At 37.5% G+C, this 15,038-nt stretch overlaps 2 protein-coding genes across 2 annotated transcripts; one reads left to right on the top strand and one right to left on the bottom strand.

Moving 5' to 3' along the window:
- Positions 1–2,050: 2,050 nt before the first annotated feature.
- LOC119085075 (vacuolar protein sorting-associated protein 26B-like) lies at positions 2,051–4,205 on the top strand. Its single transcript, XM_037195315.1, has 6 exons — positions 2,051–2,420; positions 2,498–2,758; positions 2,838–3,013; positions 3,089–3,231; positions 3,308–3,524; positions 3,797–4,205. Exons 1-6 carry the CDS (start codon positions 2,086–2,088, stop codon positions 4,063–4,065), a joined length of 1,401 nt encoding a protein of 466 aa, XP_037051210.1. The 5' UTR covers positions 2,051–2,085; the 3' UTR covers positions 4,066–4,205.
- Positions 4,206–11,315: 7,110 nt separating this feature from the next.
- Positions 11,316–12,499, bottom strand: LOC119085076 (E3 ubiquitin-protein ligase NRDP1-like). Its single transcript, XM_037195316.1, has 2 exons — positions 12,220–12,499; positions 11,316–12,151 (listed from the first exon to the last, which is right to left on the bottom strand). Exons 1-2 carry the CDS (start codon positions 12,467–12,469, stop codon positions 11,418–11,420), a joined length of 984 nt encoding a protein of 327 aa, XP_037051211.1. The 5' UTR covers positions 12,470–12,499; the 3' UTR covers positions 11,316–11,417.
- Positions 12,500–15,038: the final 2,539 nt, after the last annotated feature.

Below are 15,038 nucleotides of genomic sequence, written 5' to 3' on the forward strand. Positions count from 1 at the left end.
AATTAAAGAAGATCCATTGTGAAACAGCTACTAGAATAAGCAAAAAGGAAACGCATTTGTCTGACTGCAATCTACAAGCCCGAATGGAATGAATTTCTCGCAAAAGTTTTCATTACAAATTCGTAGTAATGCGTAAACACAAACCGCATTGAACAAATGAGCTTTTGTGTGAATGCTTTTTCGTTTTGATTGAATAAGTAGTTGAATCTGTAGTTCCTATGTACTCGAGTCTTTTGATTTATGTTAGTTCAGTTTAATTCGGCAAAAGCTAATGATAACCCACGCAATACTTATGCATCTTCGGAAACGTCAATCATTGCACTTGGGATAGTGCAAAGGGAGAAATGTTTTTGTTTACATTTCGATTTTCACCTAACTTGTCAATGCACAGCTGAACAGCTGAATCTGTACCGTTTACAAGGATATGATGTGAAACCGCTAATAGGAGGCACCCATAAATGAGTTACAGTGACAGAATGTATGAATGTCCGTGATGTGTTGGTTTCAGCTATTTATTTTCAGCCATTCGTTTGTGCACATCACTGGCTCCCTTCTCAACTCGAATAAGAAATTTCTTCATTTAGAAGAGGTAGTGAAATTTCAGCATGAATTTGCTTCAGCTGTTTTTAACCGACCCACACAAACAATCAAAACTGTTTATACGTGTGTGCACAGCTTACACCGTATAAACAGTTTTGATTGTATGTGTGGATCAGCTGAAAAACAGCTGAAGAAAAGTCAGGCTGAAATATCACTGTTTCTGGCTGTAGCGTTGAATCGCCCAATTTCCATTTATTTACTTCCTCTTTCTCCCACGGTAAGGCGAAGTTTAGACCTCCGAGAAAAGCAACGATTCGTTTGAATTTAACCACATAAGACCCTGCACCAAGCTTACTTCGAAGGTCATGTTTGTCTTTACTGTCGATAACAGTTGATTTTTGGAAGGTTAAGCCAATGTAAAGACTTAGCCACTGGTATTAGAATACACATAACTGGCGTTACATTTCTCAAGTTTCCAGTAGTATGTTTGCAGTTGGTCGTCGTTTCGTTGAGTTTTTCTTTATCTTATCTTATCGATGTCTCGCATGAACGAATTTACCGCAAACTGATGACATCAGTTTAATCATACACATTGTTGAAGTAGCGAAAAGGGGACTGACGAGTACGAATAACTGATTATTGCAATGAAAACATAGCGCAAAAGTGTTTGCCGCGACCGTTACGTGGCATAAAAATGTATATTTCATACGACCTTATCATATCCACTTCCTCCCTTGGCCGAAATTTTTGTAGAACTAAATTCAAATGTCTTGGAATAAGACCCCGAACAGCTTACGGTTCACGAGACATGACATTTTTTTTTGAATTTCGTTCTTTATTGGTACCAACAGTCAGACATTCCTCATTTTGACACTTATTTAAACTTTCTTTGATTTAGACAGCTGACATATCCATCATAGGTATCACCGGTATCACCCGTGTTAAAGCACTTAGTTGGTGATCCAAAAACAAAAGTTTCAAAACAAAAATAGTTCGTCCAAGGTAGTGCAACAACATGTCATAGATTTTGCAAAAAAATGCAGAGGTACTCTCGGTCTATTTGCCCATTAATCTTACATATTAACGACATAGTTATCGAGTCTTTCGCTACTCAAGACTCAAGAAGTATATTCGATGCATTGATGCAAAATCATTTACTTCATTCCATTACTCTTGTCACACATTTTACAACAAAAGACAGCCATAGCCGGATCTTATAATAACTCTCGATAGACGTATTCCGGTGAAGAAGTGTAAAAAAAATCGTCAAGAAGTGCGAAGAAACGCCAAAGAATGTAAAATCGTTTCGTCACACTTTGGCGATTATTCTTGGTGTTTCTTCACAATTTGGTGATTTTTCGTGGCGTTTTTTTCACATTCGCTTCGAAAAAACGCTAAGAAAAGTCGCCAAAAGAAGAAACGCCAAAATGTGATGAATCGTAAAACAAGTCTTGACTTTGGCGATACTTCACGGCTCTGGTAACCGTCGGTAAAATATTAGAGCCCAAACTAGACTAACAGCGCAAATGTTCAACATTTTATTCCATGAGTCTGAGTCCAACCACATTTAAAGTCGAAATTCCGTTCGTCTATTTTCAGAATTATTTCGGATTCGGTCAATCCGCCGATGTGGACATCGTTTTTGATGGGGCGGAAAATCGTAAATTGGCTGAGGTGAAAACAGAAGACAGCAAAAAGGAAAAGTATCTGCTGTACTACGACGGTGAAACGGTGTCCGGCAAAGTGAATGTAACGCTACGGAAGCCGGGCAGTAAACTCGAACACCATGGTATTAAGATCGAATTGATTGGACAAATTGAACTGTACTACGATCGTGGCAATCATCATGAGTTCACATCGTTGGTGAGAGAATTGGCCCGGTGAGTAAATCGTTATTGTGACGTGCGTCCGAACGACGGTTATGTGACCATTACCGATTTCGTTTAACCAATTGCAGACCCGGCGATTTGATCCAGAACACTAGTTATCCGTTTGAATTTGCAAATGTGGAGAAGCCATTTGAGGTGTATGTGGGCTCAAACGTGCGGTTGAGGTATTTTTTACGTGTGACGATTGTGCGCCGCATCAGTGATATTGTGAGGGAAATTGATGTTGCGGTCCATACACTTTGTAGTTATCCGGAAATGAATTGTCCGATCAAAATGGAAGTTGGCATCGAAGACTGTTTACACATAGAATTTGAGTACAATAAATCCAAGTGAGTTGCCGCACGTCGTTGTTCTTGCGACCCTTTTTTTCAGACCTAAAATTTTCCTTTTCTTCTATCCCGTCCATAGATACCACTTAAAGGATGTCATAGTCGGAAAGATCTACTTCCTGTTGGTACGCATTAAGATTAAACACATGGAAATAGCGATTATAAAACGGGAAACAACTGGATCTGGTCCGAACACGTTCACGGAAAATGAAACCATAGCCAAGTATGAAATAATGGACGGCGCTCCCGTCAAAGGTCTGTCGACACGCACTATAACCGTTAGCCATTCGATAGCTAAATCAAAATGAAATTTCCTTGTTCCACTCGTAGGTGAAAGCATACCGATCCGAGTGTTTCTGGCCGGTTATGATCTCACACCAACGATGCGTGATATAAACAAAAAGTTTTCGGTGAGATATTTCCTGAATCTTGTGCTGATGGACACGGAGGATCGTCGTTACTTCAAGCAACAGGTGATTTCGTAGACGGTCTAGCCGAACAACGATGATTGTCAACACTTATCTTTTGAATATTTTCGTGTTCGTACAGGAGATAACTTTGTGGCGCAACGCTGACAAAAGTCGCAAATCGGCCTTAACATCGTCAAACAATCCGCACGTGCCATCACATTTAGTTGGTTCGGATGGTGAAATCATGGGTACACAGAATTCGGCCCATCAGCCTAATCAAGATGAAGATGGACCCGCTGGTGACAATGATCCGACGATGGGACTGTTCACTCAGGAAAGCCCACAACAACCACAAAGTGAGTAAAAGTTCTGGATTTGCACTGACAAGAAAGAGTTTGAAGTCCCATCCGTAGTGAGTAGCTTTGTCTCCAGGTAATCTGCAAGTGCCACAGCTGTATTTTTTGTATGAGGCGCTACAGTTATGGCAGCTATTGTAGGTTAGCTGGAGACAAAGTTAGTCGCAACAGATGAGATTTTAAGGTTTTTTTTGTCATTGTGGAAGTTTTTGTGACATTCGAAGTTTGAAATGTTGCCATTAAAAATCGTTCCCTTTCTCGCTTGTCCTCAGATCCAATTTCCATTTCGGATTCGAATAGTAATAAGCCGTCTCATCCACGACCGGCAGATGGTACCATTGGTGATCAGTCTGCATCGCTATTCGATGAAGCCACAAATCCAGCAACTGCAACAGCACCAAATTCAACGTCCCAATTAACTCAATCAGCAACGGAAGCGGCCGCAGTGTCAGAGTGTAGTAATAGTGAAAACAATAGTTCGACAACAGTTGATTCGTCAACTACACCGCTGGCGTCGAATGTCGATTCAACATCCGAATAAATTTTGTGAATTGCACCACACATTTCTAATGTAAACTGCTGGGCAATTCACACTATTAAATTGAAATATTTATAGTCTATGTCATTATTAAGAATTATAAAGAGAAAGAAAGGAAAAATTAATTAAAAAAAGAAGAAAAAAACATTTGAACTGGTTTCCGGTGGGGGGGCAAATATGGTTGGTAAGCAGATCCTACAGCAAAATCTACAACGCATAAGAGCATGCTGACTGCTGTTCAACGATAAATTTGAATGTTTTCAAGGTTTCATCGCATACAGAATCTGCGATAAATGTTTATTTGAGTACACCTACAAGACCTACAACCGAAGATGAGGACTGAAAATTTCCGATGAAGGTGAGGCCATTTAAAGGACACTTAAGTGAAAGGGCCCCGTGGTGCTCTACTGAAATTGGTTATATCCGACTCGATAACTGACGTCATGCTTGCCACCTGGCACAAAAAAACAAAAACATTTCGGCAAAAAAAATAATTTATTTTTGTGACAAAAAATGCCCCTGACGAGATTCGAACTCGGAGTCCCACAGCTAGCGGTCAGCAACGTTGACCACTTCGCCATGAAGACTTATTCTTTCGCAGACATTATATCCATCTTGATGTGTATGTCAAAACTTTCTCCAGAACAATTACCCCTAACCGGCCAATCGTAGGCGTAGAATATCTTCGTTTGCATGTGTGTGTACTCTGTGCTTCGTTGAAAACAGGTTTTGTATGCAACCTCATGTGTAACGTCCATTTGTTCGGTGAAAGTCACGTGTGTGTTGGTAAATTATTTCAAGTTAACGATTAGACGATGCTTCATTACAACCACCGTGGCGCAGTGGTAATACACGAGATCGATGTTCAGACCGCGAGCCAAAACGAAAGCGGGTTCGAATCTCGTGGGGAAAAGGGTTGGTTGAAAAGGGATATTGGGTATCAGAGTTCGGTTGCAAAGTAAGATAGTGATCCAATCACATTAGTATTAAGCGCCATAGTACTCGACCTGCAAGTTACAGTACTATGGACACAAAAAAACACCAGTGACTACGCAAGCGAACTCTACAAACCAGTATCACCGAGACCTCCCTTTTTTTATTTTTTTTTTTTTATTTTACACATCTTCTCCATTCTGATCTGAAATTAATAATAAAAAAACAAATCTGTAAGACGTGTCGCATTAGCCTGACAATTTTTTTTTCTCTCAAGATTCAACATCTTCATAGACTTTACGGACAATCATTTTCAGTTTGGAGTCAAACAAAATCTGAAGCACGATTTATCGTTAAGATCCAAATTTTCATTTAATTTTAATTAGGACCGGAAAACCGTACAGGACACAGATTGAGACTATTGCAGTGTTTGGTTAACATGAAGATGAAATATAAAGCTCTTTACTGCGACAACTACCAGAGTGAAAGCGAAATATCATTCGATATGAAACGTGTAATTGGCTTCGTAAGACATTTTAATGTAAGTAAGTGTAAAATTTTCATCTGATAAATTTTCAAACAATTTATTTAATAAATAAATACATTTTTCTTGAATTTCCGTTATATTCATCATGGGAAACACATCTGGTGGACCGACCAATGATGATGACCGTTTTTGCATATGCATGAATGATAAAGACAACAACAATGATAGCAAAAATGCAAAATGGATCTTCTGTCATGGATGTAAAAATTGGTACCATTCCATTTGTGCTTTGATTTCAGATGAAGAGTACGAAGGAATTATGAATGATAATGTCGATTGGCACTGTGATTTTTATCAATGCCAAGATAAGGTCGCAGAAATAGCTACCAACAATGCTTTGTCTTCGCAAGCTCAAACACAATGCACAATATGTGGTTTTAATGCTAAAAATAACAGAGGCCTGAAAGTACATCAGCGCATACACGAACGTCCGGTTTCAGGTCATACTCAAGCAATTAACTTGTCATTCGATTGCAAAAAATGTAAGAAAAGTTTCAAAAATCAAAACGAGATTGATCATCATCAAGGTTGTCACAGTAAGATATCACAAAAGATTGCACAACGAGTTAACAATCGTACAGGTAACATCAAAAGAAAAGGTGTAGAAATTTTAACAGAGCCAATGAAAACGACCGATTGTCAAGATACGCAGTCCGACTCCCTTTGTTGTAATAGTTCATCAGGAAATTTACCTTCTCAAAATGTCAATGAATTTATATTCCATTGTGAACATTGTCCTGCTAATGAACCAAGAAGTTTCAAATCTGTTAAAGGTCTACACGTTCACATTGCGAAATCCCATCCAATTTTGAAGGAAGCGAATCCTGACAATGATATAGAACGTATTTTGGAAAATCTTTCAACTTTGAAATCAAGAGTCCGTCTACTGAAACGAATACCCAAAAGCGCCCGTCCTATGGCAGCCAAGAAGTTTAACGAGCTAGCAAGAAATTGTATTTCAAAAAATGATTTGAAATCATGGGAGGATCTTTTGACATTTCCTTACAAATGTTTCCGAGTACCGATTAAGTGCAATAAGAAAAAGCAACGTAGCCTAGCATCAATAGTAAAAGAAAATATTATTCAATTCGAATTAACTGACATCCATACAGAAAACCTTGTGACGGCAAGTCTGAAGAAACGAGTCGAAGCCAAGATCGCAGATTTTGATGTCAAGGGTGCCATAAGGCTCTTATGTTCGCAAGATTCTTTCGCTCCAATGAATCAAGAAACTGTCGATATTCTAAACTCGAAACATCCTGCACCTTCTCGTTGTTTGGATTTCCCGTCTCCTCCGAATGATGAAATTGCTTTTCAATGTGAAGAAGACAATGTCAAACTATCGATAATGTCTTTTGGTAGTGGTTCAGCTGCAGGAATGGATGGTTTTTATCCTCAATATTTCAAAGACTTAATATCGACGTCAGCATTTGTCGCTGGTAATGAATGTCTTTCAGTCATAACCGAACTTTGTAATTTCATGTTACGAGGAAAATTGAATGACCGTATTTGCAAATATGTTTACGGTGCTTCTTTATGTGCATTGACAAAGAAATATGGAGGAATTCGTCCTATTGCTGTTGGTTTATCAATTAGACGTCTGGCTTCTAAGGTTGCATGCTCAGACGTTATCGAAGAAGTTGGAAAATATCTTTTTCCGTCTCAATTGGGCGTAGGAATTAAACAGGGTTGTGAAGCGGCAGTCCATGCAACAAGAAGCTATTTATCTATCAACATTGGCAAAACCAAGATTCTTCTCAAAATAGATTTTCGAAACGCTTTCAATTCGATTGAGAGAGATGTGATGCTCAATGAGGTCAAGCAAATAATTCCTTCATTATATCCATATCTTTGGCAATGTTACAGATATTCTTCACTTTTATTCTTCGGTGAGAATCAAATTTTATCGCAAATTGGAGCACAGCAAGGTGACCCACTAGGTCCATTAATTTTTTCATTATCGATTCACAAATTGATTCAAAATTTAAAAAGCGAATTGAACGTGTGGTATCTAGACGACGGAACTGTTTGTGACGATCCGGATATAGTGTTGAACGATTTTAAAACGATAATCAACGAATCTGAAAAGCTCGGTCTTCATATTAATCCATCCAAATGTGAATTGTTTTTCCTTTCAGAAAAAATCGACGAAGAAATTGTTTCAAAATTTAATACCATCTGTCCAGAAATTTGCGTAACAACAAAGGAGGACCTGAATCTACTTGGCGCACCCCTTTTCGAAGAAGGCTTCATTAAGTTTTCTGAAAAAGTTTTGAGCAAGTTGAAGGTTATGTTCGAGCGTTTGAAACTTCTTAATTCTCATACGGCTTTATTTCTTTTAAAAAACTGTTTTGCCGTTCCGAAACTTACATATTTGCTCAGAACGTCACCAGCATGGAAATTTGAAGATTTCATATCATCTTTCGATGACGAAATTAAGGACCTTCTGGAAACAATCCTAAATATTGATATGAATGACCAACAATGGACTCAAGCCACATTGCCTATCAATTTTGGGGGCCTTGGTATAAGGAAACTACAAGACATTTCTTTGCCAGCTTTCCTTAGCTCTTCATTTGGAGTTAAAAGTCACGTCTCTCATATTCTCAATTTTCAAGATACGACTTTTATTGTTCATTTAGATGAAGCTTTGGAAAAATGGAAAAGTTTAAATGATCTTCAAGCACCTTCTATCAAGCATTTGCAAAAGAATTGGGACTTAATTAACGTTCAACGGATAATGAATGAGAACTTCAAGTTTACATTGAAAACGGACATAGCACGTTTCAAAGCTTTGCAATGTAAAGAATCAAATGCCTGGTTACATTCAATACCATCATCAAACATTGGAACAGTCATGGACAACAATACAATCCGAATTTGCATTGGCTTACGTTTAGGCTGCAATATTTGTTCAACACACACATGCATATGCGGTTCTATGGTGTTGCCTAATGGTTTACATGGATTGAGCTGCTCAAAATGTATTGCAAAATATGAACGGCATATCATAATGAATGATATCATCCACAGATCATTATCATCATTGCATATTCCCGCTAACTTAGAACCAAGGGGTTTGTCAAGAAATGACGGAAAAAGACCGGATGGTGTTACACTGACTCCATGGTTGAAAGGAAAACCACTCGTTTGGGATGCAACCTGTGTCGATACTTTCGCAGACTCATATTTATCAAAAACATCTACAAAGGCTAGACAACTTGCAGATTATGCAGCGTCTCAGAAGCACAAACATTATTCAGAACTTTTGTCTTCTAACAATTATATTCTATTAGCCTTCGCTGTTGAAACTATGGGCCCGTGGAGTGAAGAAGCATTAAATTTCGTAGACAAAATCGGCCATAAACTACAAGAGTTGACTGGAGACAAAAGATCAAAATTCTTTCTAATACAGAGAATGTCAATGGAAATACAAAGACACAACGCCGCTTGTATTATGGGCACAATTTCCCCGAATAAACCATTGGAAGAAGTTTTCTATTTATAAATATGTTAAACTTATAATATAAAAAAAAAAAAAAAAAAAAAAAAAAAAAAAGTAAGTTCTTGATTGAACGTTTTTCTGAAATTTCAAAAATTATCCGTTGAATGAACAGCAAATATTCACAAGTGCGTTCACGTGACCTGCTAGCAGAGTTTCATTGTAATGAGTCTTCACGAAAAAATCAGATTATGCTATCGAGGTTACGGCGATTCGACTTTCGATTTAAGACCGAAAATTGAATTATTGAGAATGCACGACAGATGATCGAATTTTGAACTTATGTAAAACTAGTCACTCCTGACAAATTCTAAACTTATATTTTCCATCAATTCACAGTTTCTCACAGTAGAAACTAATCGGATTGCTGTGAAGCAAAACGCTTTTCGTGAACAAAAACTTACTTGAATTTGATCATTGCGATAATGAGCTGAGTCGACTCGCAGACCTTGATGTAACGTTGTCCACGTCCATAGTTCTTTATAGTGTTGGACGACCTCCGCTGTAGCGAACAAAACAGTGACTGAATTTAGTTTGAATAGTTTCCAACCTCATTACCTCGCACCTACATAGATGTGAACCATTATCGCAGACAAATACTTTAACCCTAACGGTGAATCACCGTTGCAGGTGTGCATATTGCTAACATTTTTCAGGTAAAACAGAAATATTCGGCGGTTCGAAGTAGCAAAATTGAACATTTCCGTGTGTGTCATTAATGAATTAGAGAAGAACCTTTCTGAAATGGCTAATAGACTATGCAAAATGTAAATGAGTTTTTGATGACCTGTCTGACTGTACCTACAATTGAGGAAAATCGAATGGAATGTGCTTCTTGCAAAGGGTCTGCTAACAGTTCATCGATGAGAGTTTTCAAGTTTTTATTTTGTGGAAATTCAACAGCGAAGCAAAACAATTTTTACCGAGCAGCTCGTGTTGCTTAAATTTCACTAAATTCGACGATAACCACATTTCATTACACGTTCACCGAAACATATGTCCGTATTTTAACGTAAATTGCATTCGAGTAACAATTCATTTTACCTCAAAACGTATTACAACCTTAAAAGCTGTGCGAACTTAGTTTCGTATTAGCCAAGAATGAATTAGCTCAGTGGGTGTGTGTGAGACTGAAGTGTCGGGGGTGCCGTGTTCGAATCCGGTCTATGCAGTTTTTTTTATTATTATTAATATTAACTTCACACATTGCTTAGAGATAAGTAAATCATTGGCCTTGTCTTCTTTTCCTACGTTTGGAACGGAGAATCATTTTTCTTTTAGTGCACCAACATCTTACACGTCTTACATGATCGTTACGTACAATACACCGTGTAGTCGTATCCATATCGTTATCATTCGTGCTGCTAAAGAAGTGGATCCGTATTTTTTCTCATTTTTCTTTAGATTTTTTAAATTAACTAAAATGCTCGGCACAACACATTCATTCAGATGTTCCGATGCGTTGATCGAAGTAACAGTAACTCTGTATTTGTCCTACTCTAAGTAACGTGTTCTTACATCGGAATTATCTGCATGGATTCGTCGTTTCGGGCACATTCAACAATCTGACGAAAAATGTAAGACCACTTTTTTAGACTTTTGTACTAAGTCGACTAAGATTCAAGATGTACTCTGAGACACGACAAGCAATTCAAGATATAATCATGCGCTTTGGTGATAATAACATCAACAAACGTTATGGAAACAGATAGTCATCTGTAATCGACAACTCTGGCATGTGGCCTCTTTTATATCGAAATGCTTGATGAAACTATTGAAATGACAGATTTAATGATTTTATTGTGAAACGCTGCCCTTTCTGAATGGATTAGACATCATGGAATTCAGAGAAAAACGTTTTGGCAAAAAAAATATTTTTGTGGAAAAATGTCTCCCTGACAAGGCCACATAGTTATCAGTCAGCAACGTTGACCACTGTACCATACAGACTCACTCTCTTGCAGGAAATCTTGAAATTTACTTCGTTTACTTGAAATTCAAATTTTAGGCACACTTACGGCGTGAATACAATGGCGATCTGCCCGATCTGCGTGACCTCCCCAAAGTTTACAGCCTTGCTCATCTCTTATTTGAGACCATGATTTTTGATAAAACGTACTTTAATCGAACTTACAGTTATCTTCATTCAATACACATCTTAATCTGCTCGAATGTAATAATATTACACCAGTTTATTAGGACTCTCCTCTATTTGGTACAAGTTTAGATTGTACTTAGCTGAGAGAAAAACGTATTCAATGACGTTTTCGTTGAAGTTTTAAGCGAATTGGCGCTGGGACAAGGAATCAAGAATAGATTGTTGGACAAATTGCATCTTTTGTTGTTTACTAACAATACTTCCAGCATCATTATTTAACTGTCGATATATCTAACTTTGCTACCTTTACTTTGTAGGCCAAGTGTCGGAAAAATTTCAACCTCAAGCGTTCTTACCAATGTTGATCCAAGTATTAGTTCATTTTTGGAAAAGTACACTTCAAAAGTTTGATATGAGCTAAGAATACGAGCTGGAAGACACGTTTGTAGTCCACATTCGATGATGTCACCACTTTCCCATGTCGATCCAAATGCGTTGCCAGTCCTACTTCCATTGAATAATTTGCCATCACTACGAAAGCCAATAGATCCACTGTGCCATCCAGGCTGCATGTTTATCGGATAACCCTTACCAGTGAGTCCCATTACCATAATGTTGCTGTCACCCCCATTCAAAATTTCAATTTTAAACGATGTATTGTTCCGTGCCAGAGGACGCATCGATTGTACCAATGCTAGGTCGTCTGCGTCGTCGTTCCATTGTCCATACTCTAAAATATTTGGTTCGTTTACGGAAATGTTCATATTGTAGCAAATCTGCCATCGCAGTGAATTTACGATTTTCGTCTGTTCATTTTGCGTATGTTGGAGTTGCTTTAATGCATTCGATAAGTGTGAAATGCAGTCGCTCGCTTCATATTCATGTCGACGAATTGTTATGTTACAGCCCTTGTCACATGCTATTTCCATATTGGGATTGTATACACAGCGACCAGCGATGTGATCTTTAAAATCCTCCAATTTGAGAACGCTTTTGCATCCCAATGATGCTGTTTGAGTGAGAGAAAAAAAATCGTTTGCTACTTGTATTCGTCTGATTTGTTTCTTCTCTTATTACCAAAGTCACATTTAAGCTCCAATTTATTGAGAAGATTACGAAAATATCTCGCAACCGGTTCTACATTCTTGGTTATAGTATCACGGCATACGGGGCAAGTTTTCACTTTTGCTAGCCATTCGTTGATGCATGCATGGCAAAATATGTGCTCACACGATGACTGGACAGGATTTTCCAAAACTTGAGTGCAAATTGTACACATGAATTCCTCGTCTATTTTACCAATGAATTTTGCCGATTCGAAACCCATTTCAAACACTTCTCAACTTATATGTCAACCTAGAACCTACACAGACTGAATTATTTGAATCGCAAAAATACTTTGGCGAAATCTTATCATTGAATGATAAGTTTAAGACTGATTTCGTATGAATATGAATCAGTAAGAAACTGAAGAAAATATTGTTAAGCATATTGCATAAGCATATTATTACAAAATAACTGATATCGTTTAAGGCATGAATTGCACAGCACTCCGTTTAAAAACGAGCCATCAGAACGAGCCATAAGAAAAATATGAGACAACTTTTCTCGCACTTCATCAAACTGTTACATTGAATGCACAGCCCAATTTATAGCCTGTCACGTCACATACGGCTATTCATCTGTTATCGATAACGACGACAAAAATAATGACAAGCTCTGGGTAAGCTGGTCCTTTATATAGTAAAATACATGTTAAAACAATTGAAGTACAAGATTTGAAATAAACTGATTAAAAATACTTTGATCGATGGAAGTAAAGTGTCCATTCCACTCAACAAAAAGTACTCCGTGAGATAGCAAACTGTCAAATAAACAAAGAAAAAATTGAAAAAATTCAATTCTGTCTCTCACACGGAGTACTTTTTTGGTAAGAGGAAACTAAGCATAAGAGACCCATAAAAATACTGGTCATATGCTTGCCGTCTGTAACATGTTAGCGCCGTACGCATTACAAAGTTGTTCATAGGATCACTCGAGGGATCACTGGTCTTCATAATTGCGTGAACTAGGTCCCTTGGAGTGAGCCCATATCCAACTACTCAGCCGTACAGTGAAGGTGGTGTTTTTTGCTTTGGCCGAATTTCACGATTTTTTTCTGTTTGAAAGATATTAACGAATGTAAAGCGTCAGTATTATTCTTGGTCTCCTAACAAAATGGCTGCTGGCGGTCATGTTAGATTTTAGTAAAAGGGATATATCTTGGGAAAAATGGTACATAGAAAGTTTCTGTCAACAGAGAATAGGTTATGTGTGTTGGTCGTTTCAAACATCCCATATATGGACATCTATATATAACTAGCTGTATTTAGCTGTAACTGGCATATATAGCTCTTTTTTCGGTGAACGTCTAACTCATTTATTTTCAATCAATTGCGACAAAGAAGACTGCTCATAATAATAGCTCTTTTCATCTGCATATCTGCCTGACAAATGTTTATTTACAGTGAAATATAGGTAAATATAGCGGCATATGGCTGTTTAAACAGGAATTAATGAAATTTGACTTCGTACGGGCTGTCGATATTGCCGTCAATTTCTTTGCGCATGAAAAGAAGGAAAAGAATGGATAATGCAAGTGATTTCAAAGGGCGAATAGCTTTTCAGCAGAGAAGAAAATGAAGTGGGATATGTGAAGTGTTTCACATTAAAGGCTTTTGATAAAAATAGATATTTCGTACGGGTCGGCGTTTTGTCATCGCAAAATTACCATTAAAACTGCTAATGGTATTAATGGTGGCAAAATACTACTCTATTTGACGTGGTAAAACCTCTATTACCCTGCTAGGTGCTTTGCGAATGTCCTATTATCCAACATACATTAGCCGTCATTATCACATCACTTCATTAGAAGTTGAAAACTCCTTTTTTCAACTATAGTTCGTCTTTCCATCCGGGGTATTTTCTTCTACCTCATTTCACATATACACCGAATGTGACTCCGCTAACATTTTCGAAATGTTGAGCTTTTGATTTTTAAATAGCTTTTTTAGAACGAATTTTTCAATAGATGTGAGTATGAACAACAGATGTCACTGCAAATTGTGGTGACTTTAAAAAGCACAGTTTAGTAATTTCAACCTGTTATAGGATGAAACGAGAAAAGTAAGTATTTAGCTCTGTCGATTACGGTTTTACATGTGTCAAAGGTTATGTTAAAACAAATGCAGTGACAGATCTTGCATCAATCTGTTGAAGAGATGCTTATATCAAAAGAAGTCACATAAGCGTCTGTAAAAGTCAATTTAATTGTTATTGAATTGAAGGTGCAGAAAAAGTGTAATTTTAGATACTGAACTGGTACGACAAGAACTCGTATATTATCAGATCGTTATCTCTATATCGCCTAACTTTTCCATGGAGAAACGACAAAGGTTCACAACAGGCCCAATGTCAACTCGAAGTGGACTCGAGCCACGGGACAATAATTCAGAGAGTTAATTTTGTGTAATTTAAGATTTTTCTACAGATAAACACAGAATCCTTTACTTAAATCGGCTTAATACAAATTTGTCCTGTATTCATAAGCTGACTCAATCGTCAATCGTCGTCTGTTGACGGCAGTGCCATAGGCGTACATATACAAAATTTACAAAAAAGGAACGTTTTTTAAGAAACAGTTCATCGTTGGAAAATACGCTGCACGAAGCAAGTGTTCGTAGCGAATTATGAATTGAAAGCGAACAAACATCCCGAGTTAATTAACAAGTAAAGTCAATTAACAATAAAAGTTTATTAAAATGATCCAACAAATAATCCACAACGTCGGATTTATCCTTGAGGATCGTCAAGAGTAAATATCAAGCATACGAAAAATTAAAATTTATTTCTCCAAG

The sequence above is a fragment of the Bradysia coprophila genome, unplaced genomic scaffold, assembly GCF_014529535.1.
Source record: "Bradysia coprophila strain Holo2 unplaced genomic scaffold, BU_Bcop_v1 contig_94, whole genome shotgun sequence".
NCBI classification, from domain to species: Eukaryota; Metazoa; Arthropoda; class Insecta; order Diptera; family Sciaridae; genus Bradysia; species Bradysia coprophila.